The sequence below is a fragment of the Triturus cristatus genome, chromosome 8, assembly GCF_964204655.1.
Source record: "Triturus cristatus chromosome 8, aTriCri1.1, whole genome shotgun sequence".
Taxonomy (NCBI): Eukaryota; Metazoa; Chordata; class Amphibia; order Caudata; family Salamandridae; genus Triturus; species Triturus cristatus.
Window position 1 is genome coordinate 1,184,333,701 of NC_140591.1, and position 13,250 is coordinate 1,184,346,950.

Here is a 13,250-nt window from a genome sequence, read left to right on the forward strand (position 1 = left end):
GGGTCACCAAATAACAAGGTGTTTTAGTCAGGTTTTACTGGAGGGGAGAGTTAATAGTAAACCAGGAGAGAGTGGACAAGGATTTGGTGAAGGGGAAAATTACATTGGACTGGACAGGAGAAAGAAACAGGAAGCAGCAAGTAGGAGGGAGGAAAGAGAAAGTTTAAAGAGCATATTGAGAATTGGATAGTAATGATCTAGAAGACCATGTGCATTGGGGACTAGAGTGTTGAAAGAGCGAAATTCATTGAATGGTGGAAAAAACTAAGAATGGCTACTGGGTAGATTGGTCATGAAAGATGCAAGCAGTGCCAAAGGCTTGTGGAGGAGATATATTAGAAGATCTGTGAGAGCATTGATGTGAGTTTTGAAACAAGATTGTACAGAAAGCCACAAGATCTGTAAGTAGAGGACTTGAGGGCCAGAACCATGGACTCATTGGAAGGAGACCATTGGTGGCACCCCCCTTAAGTGAGTTGACTGGTGACGACATCAAAGCCAGTAAGCTGTGAGCAGTTTTGTAGCTTAATCACATTGTCAGGTGAACATTCTTGGCCAGCACATACTTGCGACATAGAATTCAGGGGTATGAATCCCATGCCCACTCGTCTGCAGACATTCTCCTCTGAATTTTTAAAGAACTGCCTTTTACTTGATGTTCAGTGTCCGTCTTGTGTAATTTTCCTTTGTTGTTAATTATTTATATCTTTTTGATATTTCCTCAAGCCGCAAGTGACATTCAAGCACTATATATATTTTCTAAAGTAACTGGAGCATCTCAACCACAAACTCATGTACAAGAAATGTTTGTGGTGTGTCGTATCCTGTTGCAAACTGATTGCAAAACCAATTAATGGACGACTCAGTAAAAACAACACCTTATTTTTTAATGTATTTTTCTCAGAAGAGTCTGCAGCAGCTTCCCCAGACATTGGAGATATGTCCCCAGAAGGACCTCAGCCCCCAATGATTCTTTTGCAGCAGCTGCTAATCGCTGGCACCCAGCCTTCACCTGTGAAGGCTATATTTGACAGACAAGAGCTTGAGGTAATGTTATAGTTGTTTCAGTGTAAATTTCTACCACGCATTTAATTGTGTTCTAAGGTTTTGAGCACTATTTTAACCTACTCAATATAAAGAAAATAAAAAAATAAATAAAATTGAAATGGTCATTTTGTGACCCTTCTTCAAAAAGCTTTAGCATTCTGTGTTTTGTTATAGCTTTTATGCCTTGTGTAAAAGATGAATTCTTGTTTTTTCTAAAGTAACCGTTTCACAGGAGTATGAGAAAAACACCATCACATTTTACCCTTAAAGCAAATGGACTGTTAATGGATACATGGAGATTCACATAGACCATAATTAACCTGCAGGCAGGCACACAAAATGTTTAAAAATGATGTTCCGAAATAGAAAGATAAAACATCTTGCATGCCCACCACTGTGGTCCCTGGCATGAATAATCAAATGTCTCCAAAGCATTGCAGAGACACTTAGACAATCTCCCCAACCCCTCAAAAGCATGAACATTTCATAATAACTCTAGACTTTAATACATTATAGATAAATAAAAAAGTGATGGATGGAATGCTTGAATTAATCTCAGCCACAGGTAATTACACTGGACCACAATCTTTTTGTCATGGTGCTTGCCATAATGGAGACAGTTTGGCCCAAGAGGTACAGCTTCAGTCTGACACAGTCAGCATTAAACAATAATTTCTCTTAGTTATTTTGCTCTTCCTTGAATGTTTTCTAATTTACATTTTGTGACTACTGGGTTCCTGGGGAACAAGGGCAGTCAGTGGTTACTGGACATCGATTGCGTAAGTTGGAGTTGTTCATCGCTGGTGTCCTGGGGCCACAGTATTAATGGACCCCAAACTGGATAAGCAAGTACTCCTCTACAACACTTGACTCTCTCAGGGTAGCAAGTCAGAGCAGTCCTAGGCTTTCTCAAGGAGGTGTGAGGTGGGTTAGATATTTAGAATATAGTTTACACCGCAGTACCAGCTAGTAAGATCAATGTCCAGTCACTTTACTTTATAAAAGGAAAATACTTTAATACTCACAAGATAAATATACTACACATGAAACTAGGATATATAGTAAAACCCAAAGCCTCAACAACCCTCTGGGACAGAATTCGGACCCCAAATACTAATATAGCTCCTAGACACTAAGCCCTAGAAAAACACAGTTAACATTGCTTTGAACAGACCGCTTTGCACAGGGTTACTCTTTTAAAGCTAGAACAATGGTACTAATACTTATAATGCAGTGTTAGGGTTTCAGCAGTTGAAATGAAATCTGCTCACGCCCCACCACACAAAGCAACAGAAGTGCTGACCCTTCCTTGGCGAGAAAACCGCAATGGTGGTGTCAGGAGTCTGGATAGGGGTGGCTGGTGTCTTGGCACAGTTACCCTAGTCCCACTAGTCCAGTAGCCACTGGGCTAGATGTAAGAAATTAGTGGCTGGCCAGGGTTCCAGTCCACCCTGATAACCTCGGGTGACACAACAAAGCCTGTACCACAGAGCCCACTGGTCACAGTCTAGATTTCCTAATAGCAGAGCGCCCACAAGGACAGTGCCACTTGCTACCAGTGCAGGATAAGCAAGGGCAAAGCTGAAGACTATGCAAGTCCTGGGGCAGGCAAAGGGTTCACATGGTAGGTTTTTCAACAGGGCACTCTTCCCCCAGCTACAGATGGTAGCTGGAAGCAACCATAGGCTCCCACAGCACATGGAAGGAGTCAAGGGCAAAGCAGTTTTCAGTAACTACATGCAGCTTCCCACATCTCCCTCAATGTTGATGTGCAGCAAGATTCCTTATGTTGAGCAGCTGTCTTTAGTCTTCTTGTGTTTCGAAGGACAGAAGCCTCCTCAGGCTCAGAAAAGCTCTCTCTCTGCTCTGATGCCTCGCCCGAGAAGCTGCAGCCAGCTCCTTCCGTCAGACTGGCAAATTCCTTTCACCGGTAATCCAGTCACAGAGGCACATCCTCAAGTTCAAACCAATCCCTGGATCGGAAAGGAGAATTCAACCTTTGGATTCCACTCCTGGATGTCTGCTTCTTCAGCAACCACTTGTGGTTGCCTCATCAGAAAAGAGGACAGCCTTGAACAACCAACTGGCTGATGAGGGCCAGACTTTTATCATTCCCTGAGAGACAGGCTAAACCAGTCAGAGGGTCTGCTACGTTTGCATCTTGGATGCCCCTCCAATCCTGGGGCTTATTTCCTGCATAATCAGTCTGTGATCAGTACATGTGAGGAGGGGTCTCCCAGTCTCTTGGTACCTGTCTGTTTTATCCCCAGAGAAGAATTTTAATTAACTCCAGACCAGGTGCTCCTGATCATCACTCGTAGAAAGGGAGTGAGTCATCCCAGCAGAGAGCGTCTTGGCTAAATACAGATAAGAGCTAGTGCATACCCCAACCTACAAAGCTGCAACTAAGAATAGAGAGGGCCACAGGGGAGCTGGAATGTCCAGCAGAACAGATACCAGCTCCACTCGTATTAAAGACAATAACTCACCATCCTCACCTAGTGAACCAACTGGCTCTCAATACACATAGGAGACTGCACAGACTTTACCAGTAAGTCTACCACAGCCTGGCTAGAGAGGACAATAGCCATTCTGTAAAAGTGGGGTGCACTGTACATGCCCCCTCGACCTTGGAACCCAACTCTAGTGTCTCAATCCATGTAAACAGGAAGACTCTCAGTGGACATGCATGATTATCATGTTCGCAGAGGTAGAGTTCAATAAAACCCACATTACTTTTAAGTGACGTGCCAGGTGATTAACATAAGGCTGGGAAGCATGTTCTCCAGAGCCAACCAGACGACTTCATGTCCCAACACATTTAGTTTTCTCTTCTAATATGTAGTGTCCAGAATTTCCCAATATTAATGGGGTCATATGTACTGAAAGCATAACATCTTCAACACATTCAGTAGAAATTTGTTTTTAGCAGCTGCTGCAGCACACTAAACCATGTGTTCGAGGCATATGAGCTGCAGATTACACACTTGTGCATATGTCGCCATCTGGTGTTGGGCCCGGATGTTTGCAGTTTGTTTTTCCTCTTGGAAAGTCTTTGGAAGTCACGAGGTCGGTGACTCCTCCTTTGGATCGTATTGCGCATGGGCTTCGGCTCCATCCTCAGATTGTTTTTTTTCCGCCATCGGGCTCGGATGTGATCTTCGCGCTCCGGCTCCGAACAGCTTCCAGGTCGACGCGCAATCCTCACCTTAAACCGCGGTATTGTTTCGATCGCGATCTCCCCCACTCGACGCGCCTTCTCATCGGCACGGACCTTCAGTTCCAGTCGTCAACGGCGCCCTTCGGGCCTCTCCAAGCTTCGGTCCTGGCTAATGGAAAGGACTCCATTTAAAAAGTGCCCTCGATGTGGGTCCAAATTCCCCCACACCGATCTCCACGAGGTATGCAATCTCTGGCTCTCCCTTGAACACAAGGCTCGAGACTGCCCGGCGTGTAAGTCCTTCCGGTCTAAAAAGACTATTCGGGACCGAAGAGCCAGAAGAACTATGGCGCACTCCTCGACGACTATTCCGGACGACATCTTCGGAGAAGGCATCGACGCTCCAGAGCAGTACACCGAAGAGGGCCTCGTCAGCGCTTCCGAGGCTGACGACTCAGATGTGAAGGACATCACCCCGGCGCAGAGGGTCGTGAGTACTGATCCCCCCCCCCCCCCCCGCCCACATCCCTGCTGACACCGAAAAAGGCTCCGGTCACACCTTCGCCTCCGGGCCTAGGCAAGACCAAGGACACTGCTTCCAACACCCCACCTTCGGGCCTGGTGAAGAAGCCAAGCAAGCCTTCCGGCGGCTCGGGCTCGAGCCAGCCTACTCACGGTTCCGATAAACACGTTTCGGTGCCGAAAAAGAAGCCGACCCCCATATCGACACCGAGCTCCGCACCGAAGCACTCTGGGTCGAAACCCAGTTATTCGGCACCAACACCACCTTCGGTGCCGACCAAAGCACACAAGGCCACCAACACTTCCAGGCCGAAATCCATCTCGGCGCCGACCAAGCGTCCGGAGGTTCCCAAACCAGGTTCCAAACAACAAACCGGCACAGAAAAGCTTAAGGCCAGCTGCACCGATTCCTTTGGCGCCGACGGACAGACCAGCCTCACCGGACTTATTTACACCGGATCCCTTGCAAAAAACACTCACCAAGAATCCAAAAACTGGACATTTGACCCTTTCTTCCAAAAAGAGACATTTGGAGAAGCCTGCTCCACCTCCGCCTCCAAAGAGGAAGGACTCTGCTACCTCCCCATTCAGAATACCTTCCCCCACCTCCTCCACCTTCTCCACCTCCACCCCCTCCGCCTTCTCCACCCCAACCTCATCGTTCTCCCACCCCTTCTCCACAACATGATGATCACGGGGACCCATATGATGACATAGGGGATGTCCCACAGGACCTACCCACAGGGGACACCACTCCTACAGGATCCCCAGACCCATGGGACGACTACAATATGCCTGATATCCCCAACGTCCCACAAGATGACCTTTACCCCTCCAGGCCATCTCCACCAGAAGACTCATTGGGGTTCCACCACCTACTGCAAAGGGCGGCACACTATCACGGGGTAGATTTACATACCGACCCCGTGGAGGAAGATTTCCTCCTTGACACGTTCGACACCACACATAGGTCTACCTCCATATTACCTATGCTTAAAGGAGTGGTAAAGCATGCGGCAGAGGTTTTTAAGGACCCAGTTAGAGCCAGGGTCGTTAACCCGCGCATCGAGAAAAAATACAAAGCTGCCCCCACAGATCCCTCCTACATCAGAGGGCCAGCGCCACTAGACACTCTAGTGGTATCCACTGCACGTAAAAGGGCAAATTCCCAGGCGTCAGGCGAAGCACCACCACCTGACAAAGAGTCGAAACTACTGGATGCATCAGGGAAACGCACTGCGTCACAAGCAGCCAATATGTGGCATATCGCCAATACTCAAGTGCTATTGGCCAGATATGACAGGGCACATTATGACGAGTTAGAGAGCATAATGCACCACCTCCCTGAGAAATATAAAGCTAGGGCCAACAAACTAATTCAAGAGGGTAAAACCATAACATACACCTCTATACGCTGTGCCTTAGATGCAGCAGACACAGCTTCCAGGGCCATCAATACAAGCGTCCTCCTGCATCGCCATGCTTGGCTGAGAATATCAGGGTTTAAACCAGAGGTACAAGCCTCCATCCTTAACCATCCCTTTGACCAGGAACATCTATTTGGCCCAAAGGTAGATGAGGCCCTAGAAAAAATGAAGAAGGATACAGCTACGGCAAAGTCCATGGGAGCCTTACAGTCACACCCTCCAAGACGCTCCTTTCGCCGCTCTTCCTTTCGCAGTACATCTAGAGGCTACTCCTCAGATACCGCGTCCACTTCGTACAAATCCCCCACTCAGTCCACCTTCACGAGGGGTTATCAAAGAGGCGGCTATAGGGTTAACAATAATAAAGGCAAGGGCAAAACAAACAACGCCCGCTCTGCCACAACGCCTACCCAATGACTTCCCCCCCCCACTCCCCCCAGACCATTCCACTCCGGTCGGGGGCAGACTCCAACATTTCCTTCCCGTCTGGGCTACTATCACCTCAGACAAATGGGTGACACAAATAATTCAGTCAGGCTACTGCCTATAACTGATATCTACCCCCCCAAACATTCCACCCAGGCAGCGCCCAATGTCACAATAACATTTAATACTCCTAAAGCAGGAGGTAATCTCCCTCCTACAGAAACAGGCAATAGAACCCATTCCTACCAACCAACAAAACATGGGAGTCTACTCCCTATATTTTCTCATACCAAAAAGGGACGAGACTCTACGGCCCATCCTAGATCTCCGGCCCCTAAACACATACATACACTCCGACCATTTTCATATGGTAACGCTTCAGCAGGTACTTCCGCTCCTCTCCCAAAACGACTTCTTGACCACCCTAGATCTAAAAGATGCTTATTTTCACATTCCGGTGCACAAAGCTCACCGCAAGTACCTCAGATTTATAGTGGACGGACAACACTTCCAATTCAAGGTGCTCCCGTTCGGGGTCACAACAGCGCCAAGGGTATTCACCAAGTGCCTAGCAGTGGTAGCAGCACATTTACGAAGACAACACATCCACGTCTTCCCATACTTAGACGACTGGCTGATAAAAGCCGGGTCAAACAATCCGTGTGTTCAACACACATCTACCACCATTCAATTACTCCACCAGCTGGGCTTCACAGTAAACCACCAGAAGTCCCATCTCCAACCATCCCACATAAAACAATACCTCGGTGCCACCATAGACACCTCAAGAGCACTAGCTTACCCCAATCCGGCCAGGATTGCAAGCATTCAAGCTCTACGCGCAAAATTCGCACTACAACACTCCCTTCCAGCTCGAGTGTTTATGCAACTAATAGTGATGTTGGCCTCTTGCATTTTCATAGTGCCTCACGCAAGACTCCAGATGCGTCCTCTCCAAGAGTGCTTAGCACGCCAATGGAACCAGGCCCAGGGTCAATTAACAGATCTGGTGTTGGTGGAAGGTCGCACCCATCGCTCTCTGCAGTGGTGGAACACCGCAAACCTTTCCAAAGGTCGACCGTTCCTGGACCCGGTTCCTCAAATAGTACTGACAACGGACGCATCGCTCTCCGGGTGGGGAGCTCATCTACTACATCTCACCACACAGGGCAAGTGGACACCTCAACAAAAGTTACTCCGTATCAACCATCTGGAGTTACTAGCAATCTTCTTAGCCCTAAAATCTTTTCAAACTCAAATTTCAGACAAGGCAGTCCTGATCCAGACAGACAACCTGACAGCCATGTATTATATCCAAAAACAAGGCGGCACACACTCTCCACAGCTCTCTCACCTAGCACAGAGCATATGGAGATGGGCGATACCCCACAAAATCTTTCTCCTAACTCAGCATATCCCATGAGTCCAAAACACAGTGGCAGATCTGCTCAGCAGACAGACACAACAGATCCACGAGTGGGAGCTTCACCCGCAAGTTCTTCACCCATACTTTCAAATGTGGGGCCATCCACAGATAGACCTCTTCGCCACCCACGAAAACGCCAAATGCCCAACCTTCGCCGCTAGATACCCACACCCATTGTCCAAAGGGAATGCGATATGGATGAACTGGTCAGGCAAATTTGCGTACGCTTTTCCGCCTCTCCCACTCACTCCACTAGTGGTGCGAAAACTACAACACTCCCTCACACTAATCCTAATAGTTTCAACGTGGGCCAGACAACCGTGGTATACCACACTGCTGGAACTATCTGTAGTGCCGCACCAAAAACTACACCTCTCTCCACACCTCTTAACCCAGAACCATGGAGAGATCAAACACCCGGACCCAGCGCAGCTCATCCTTGCGATCTGGCTCCTGAAATCCTTGAATTCGGGTACCTAAATCTTCCCCCTGACTGTATGAACGTCATCAGAGAAGCTAGAAGACCTATCACTAGAGTGTGCTACGCCGCCAAGTGGAAACGTTTTGTTGTTTATTGCCATAACACCATCAATCCACTGGACGTGTCCATTCAACACATAATAGGCTACTTACTCCACCTACAAAGGTGCAATCTAGCCTATACGTCCATTCGACTACACCTCGCAGCTATTGCAGCTTACTTACAAAACAGGCAACATCTTTCACTCTTCAGAGTACCTGCCATTAAAGCCTTCATGGAAGGCCTTAAAAGAATAATTCCCCCCAGAGTGCCACCCTCACCTGTGTGGAACTTAAATATCGTTCTCACAAGGCTAATGGGGCCTCCCTTCGAACCTCTCCATAAATGCGAATTACAGTTCCTAACATGGAAAATCGCCTTTCTTGTAGGCATCACTTCCTTTAGACGGGTCAGTGAGATACAAGCACTTACCATTCAAGAACCTTTTCTCCAAATGCACCATAACAAAGTTGTTCTCCGTACCAACCCGAAATTCCTCCCTAAAGTCATTTCTCCCTTTCACCTAAACCAAACAGTAGAACTACCAGTATTTTTCTCGCAACCACAGACCGTTGCAGAAAGGGCTCTTCACACACTGGATGTGAAACGAGCCTTACTCTACTACATTCAGAGAACACAACCTTTCCGTAAGACCAAACAACTGTTTGTTTCTTTCTCTCCACCACACAAAGGTAACCCCATCTCAAAATTGGGGATAGCTAGGTGGATTGTAAAATGCATTCAAATCTGCTACCATAAAGCAAAGCGAACGCTATCCATTCCCCCGAAAGCCCATTCTACACGAAAAATAGGGGCTTCCATGGCATTCTTAGGGAACATCCGATTAGATGATATCTGCAAAGCAGCTACATGGTCAACACCGCACACTTTCACCAAACACTATTGTGTAGATGTGCAAACTAAGCAACAAGCTAGTGTGGGCCAGGCTGTACTCAAAACATTATTTCAAACCACTGCAACAGATACGGGTGGTCACCGCTAACGGTGGGTACTGCTATATAATCTATGCACGAGTGTGTAATCTGCAGCTCATATGCTTCGAACGGAATATGCTACTTACCAGTATGCATCTGTTCTTGGCATGTAGAGCTGCAGACCTACACACGCCCACCCGCCTCCTCAGCTACCTGTATCTGTCCCAGTTTATCTTATTTAGATAGCACACACATGGGCATCTTCACTGTTACTACTACGCTCCATCTTTCCATGCTGGCGAAAAACAATCTGAGGATGGAGCCGAAGCCCATGCGCAATACGATCCAAAAGAGGAGTCCCCGACCTCGTGACTTCCAAAGACTTTCCAAGAGAAAAAACAAACTGCAAACATCCGGGCCCAACACCAGATGGCGATCTATTCACAAGTGTGTAGATCTGCAGCTCTACATGCCAAGAACAGATGCATACTGGTAAGTAGCATATTCCTTATATTGTTTAAACACCCTATAATATTTTCATGACTTGTCCATGTAAGTAATATTCATGTAGTCTGTACTGTGCCTGTGTTTTATTGTGGCCTACGTCTGGTTATATTAGTCCAGTGTAACTGATTGACTGGCCATATGGCTAGCCATTATGTTTCTCTTCATCTTTTGGCAATCCTCTAGCACCATCAGTTGATGTTCTGCAAAGTCTCACCCAAAGTGCCACACAACTTTAAATCCCATGGGTCAGTAGGATTGAGACATTAATTCTGGGCACAGTATTACAGGGCAATGCCAAACGGCTCTGGCCTGCAAAGGATGGCCTCAGGATATGCCAATTGGGAACTGATGGAATTATTACTAGACCCAGGGCATGGCTGAATGCCTTACCCAGTGACAATTAACATCCCTAGCAGTGCTGAAAAACTGTGTTAACGGAATGTGCAGTAGGAGAGCAAGATCACAAACTACCATCTGTATTAAAAAAAGTTTAAAAAAAGTTAAACACTGAAATGTCAAAGTTATTGCCAGCATAAGACCTACTAGTGCTTATGATAATCTCTCATTCTTTCATCATGTGCTGCCTGATAGATGATTTGAGCGTTATAAAGTGTGCATATTCCACGGTACTGCTTTGCAGTCTCTTATCTGCTGTATTGATTGCCTGATAAAGCATGTTTTCTGTGTTTGACTGTGATCTACTTAGTTACTTTTCCTATGATTGATTCTTACCACAATTTCTGTTTGTAGGCCGCTGCCTTAGCTGTATGCCAGTACCTTGCAGTGGAATCCACGCATCCTTCATCTCCATTGTTTGAAGACTGCTGCAGCTCCAGTGAGGCTACAACACCAGTCACTGTTCAGCACATAAAGCCTGCTAAAGTTAAGAAGCGCAAACAATCGCCCATTCCGCCGCTACCTATTGTAATTCAGTTGATGGATATGGGATTTCCCAGGAAGAATGTAGAGTTTGCTTTGAAATCCCTTTCTGGAACTTCGGATAATGCTTCTGGTGTGCCAGGTATGGTCGGGTCCTATGAAATGATCCTTCATTTAAAAAGAAAAAACAGATTATTTTTATTGGTTGAAAATCATTCTTCCTACAGGGTAATTTGGCTGCAGATGTCCCTTCTTTTAAATATTTCTAGGCATCAGACTTTTTGCAAAAGATGTTCTAGTGTCCTCAAATGAGCATCACATGGTTTAAGATTATAGTAGTCTACTTAGCCTAATCAGCATTACTACTGGAAGTTATACACAGGCAACAATAAAGGCACTTTCTTATGCCTATGACGATAGTTCCTTTTTTAACACTAAGGAAGTTGGAGTTGATTGTGGATCACGGCCTACTCTCCTCAATGTGTTCATAAACAGGAAACCGGAAACCAAAAAAGCAGCATTGGTTCCTTTAGTGGACAGGGGCTTCTTTAAGAAAGGAAAAAAAACCGGAAAAAAAAAAGTTTTCCCGTATGGGAGTCAAAATGCAGGGACAGATGTCTGCTGTACCTTGCAGGCTTACATCACTGCATATTCAGCCAAAGACAGATTGTCACAAACTGAGACCTACCTAATTAATATTAATTAGGCAGGCTGTTTTGTTACCCACAGAGTTTGCAATAAGTCATGTTAGTATACAGATCGCATCACAAATTAAATTACCATTCGCAAACAAGTCTGTGATCAAATTGCACATGCTTGGTTTGGCAAAGATTTCTCATATAGACTTCTAACTGCAGATTCCTCACCTTTTGAATTCTATCCTAGGCGTCAGACTGAATCTGGAAAAGCTTTGGCAGTGTCCCTGCACACCAGCAGGTGGCACTGGTGGGTCTGCTGCAATGTCGTTCCAGGCCAGATGTGATGTGTGTGGGCCTATATAGGCACCACCAATGCTCGCGGACACCAGTTCCTTTCTTTCCACGCCAACAAGTGCAGATCTGGCGATACCCCTCATCTCTTTGAGATTCTTTCTCTTACAAATTCTACAAAATCTCAGGGTGCATGGAAACTATGCCACCTCCCAAATCTAAACGGTCTTAACCCTATGGGGAATGTCACAAACAATGTCTGTGACGGACCCACATGTGGTTTACTTGTGGTGCCTAGAGTCAGACCACAACTCCAAGCCTGCAGTAATTGTGTCTTGAAGCAGTTGCGACTGGGAAATGAAGCTCTTTGTGGCCACTGCAATACTCTACACCAGGATCAGTCTAAGTCTAAAAGGTAGGTCCCTGTTCCGCTCTTGAGGGCATCTTCATGTTGTAAGTCCTTAAGCAAATCCAAGAACCAGTTTGGAATTCCAAGCAGGACTCTGCCCCTTCCCTCCACACTCAGTCTCCTAAGTAGGTATGAGGGCATCATTGTGCCTATGGGCCACGCTCACGTAGGAGTTGATTCCGACCCTTGTGAAAGTCAAGGGGCCCTTAGAGGCGCCTTGTGCTATTCTGATTTGTTTCAGTGCTGCACCCTATACAGCATCAGTTCCATATATTTCCCTTTCTCTTAATTTAAAAAGAAAAAGAAACATTTTGTGAAGGATGCTTTTAAAAGGCTACTTTTTAATTATTTCTAGTAACTTTTCAAAGCTTATATCTTTTCTTCTAGATTTGAAAGAAATTCAATTGAATTGGCAATATAGCCTATTTTAAGGCTGCAAAATGTTACATTTGTGACATGTGCTTCCTGACCTTTCCTAAGTAAGGTGAAGAAAATGTGACTCTGAGGGCCTCTCACGTGGGCGGGACTATTCAGTGCTTGTGATTCTAATGGAGATTACCCCGTTTGGGAAATAGGATTACAGATAAGAAACCATTCCCTCTTTTTCATGTTTCATGAAACAAGGAAAGCAAGGTGGTGCGGAAAAGGACCATCTTGCACTGTATCATACTCTGCATTAAGATCTGCTATGAACTGGTGCAAAAAGCAGCCCTCTGAGGGCTTGCGGGTCGTTCTATCAAAGACAAGGCTAGGCCCAATCGATCCTTCAAGATCCCATTCGCACCACATGGGAGATATTGCTTTGCTATCTATCCAGAAGGTGAGCAATCTGCTGTTGGAAGTCTCTGCCAGAAGATAAAGTTGCTTACCTTAACTCTATTTCTGGTAGGGACTATCTGACGGCAGATTCCTTTGTCACCGACTTTCCCATCTTTCCATTCCGCGAACTGGTCTCTTCACATAAAAAGATCCCACTTTTGGCATCTGTTTATTGGGAACAATCTCAGTGGCTCGTGTCTGCGGGCACGGAAGTGTCAAAACAACAGCTCTCCACACACATGGG

The 13,250-nt window shown here is 46.2% G+C and overlaps 1 protein-coding gene across 1 annotated transcript in view; it reads left to right on the forward strand.

Annotated features, from left to right (window-relative positions):
• The window catches only part of LOC146805589 (E3 ubiquitin-protein ligase HERC2-like), a 1,563,844-nt gene that overhangs the window by 601,903 nt on the left and 948,691 nt on the right, over window positions 1-13,250 (forward strand). The window contains 2 exon segments of the mRNA XM_085622871.1: window positions 905-1,047; window positions 10,721-10,991. Of these exon segments, the coding sequence (XP_085478997.1) occupies window positions 905-1,047; window positions 10,721-10,991 (414 nt within the window).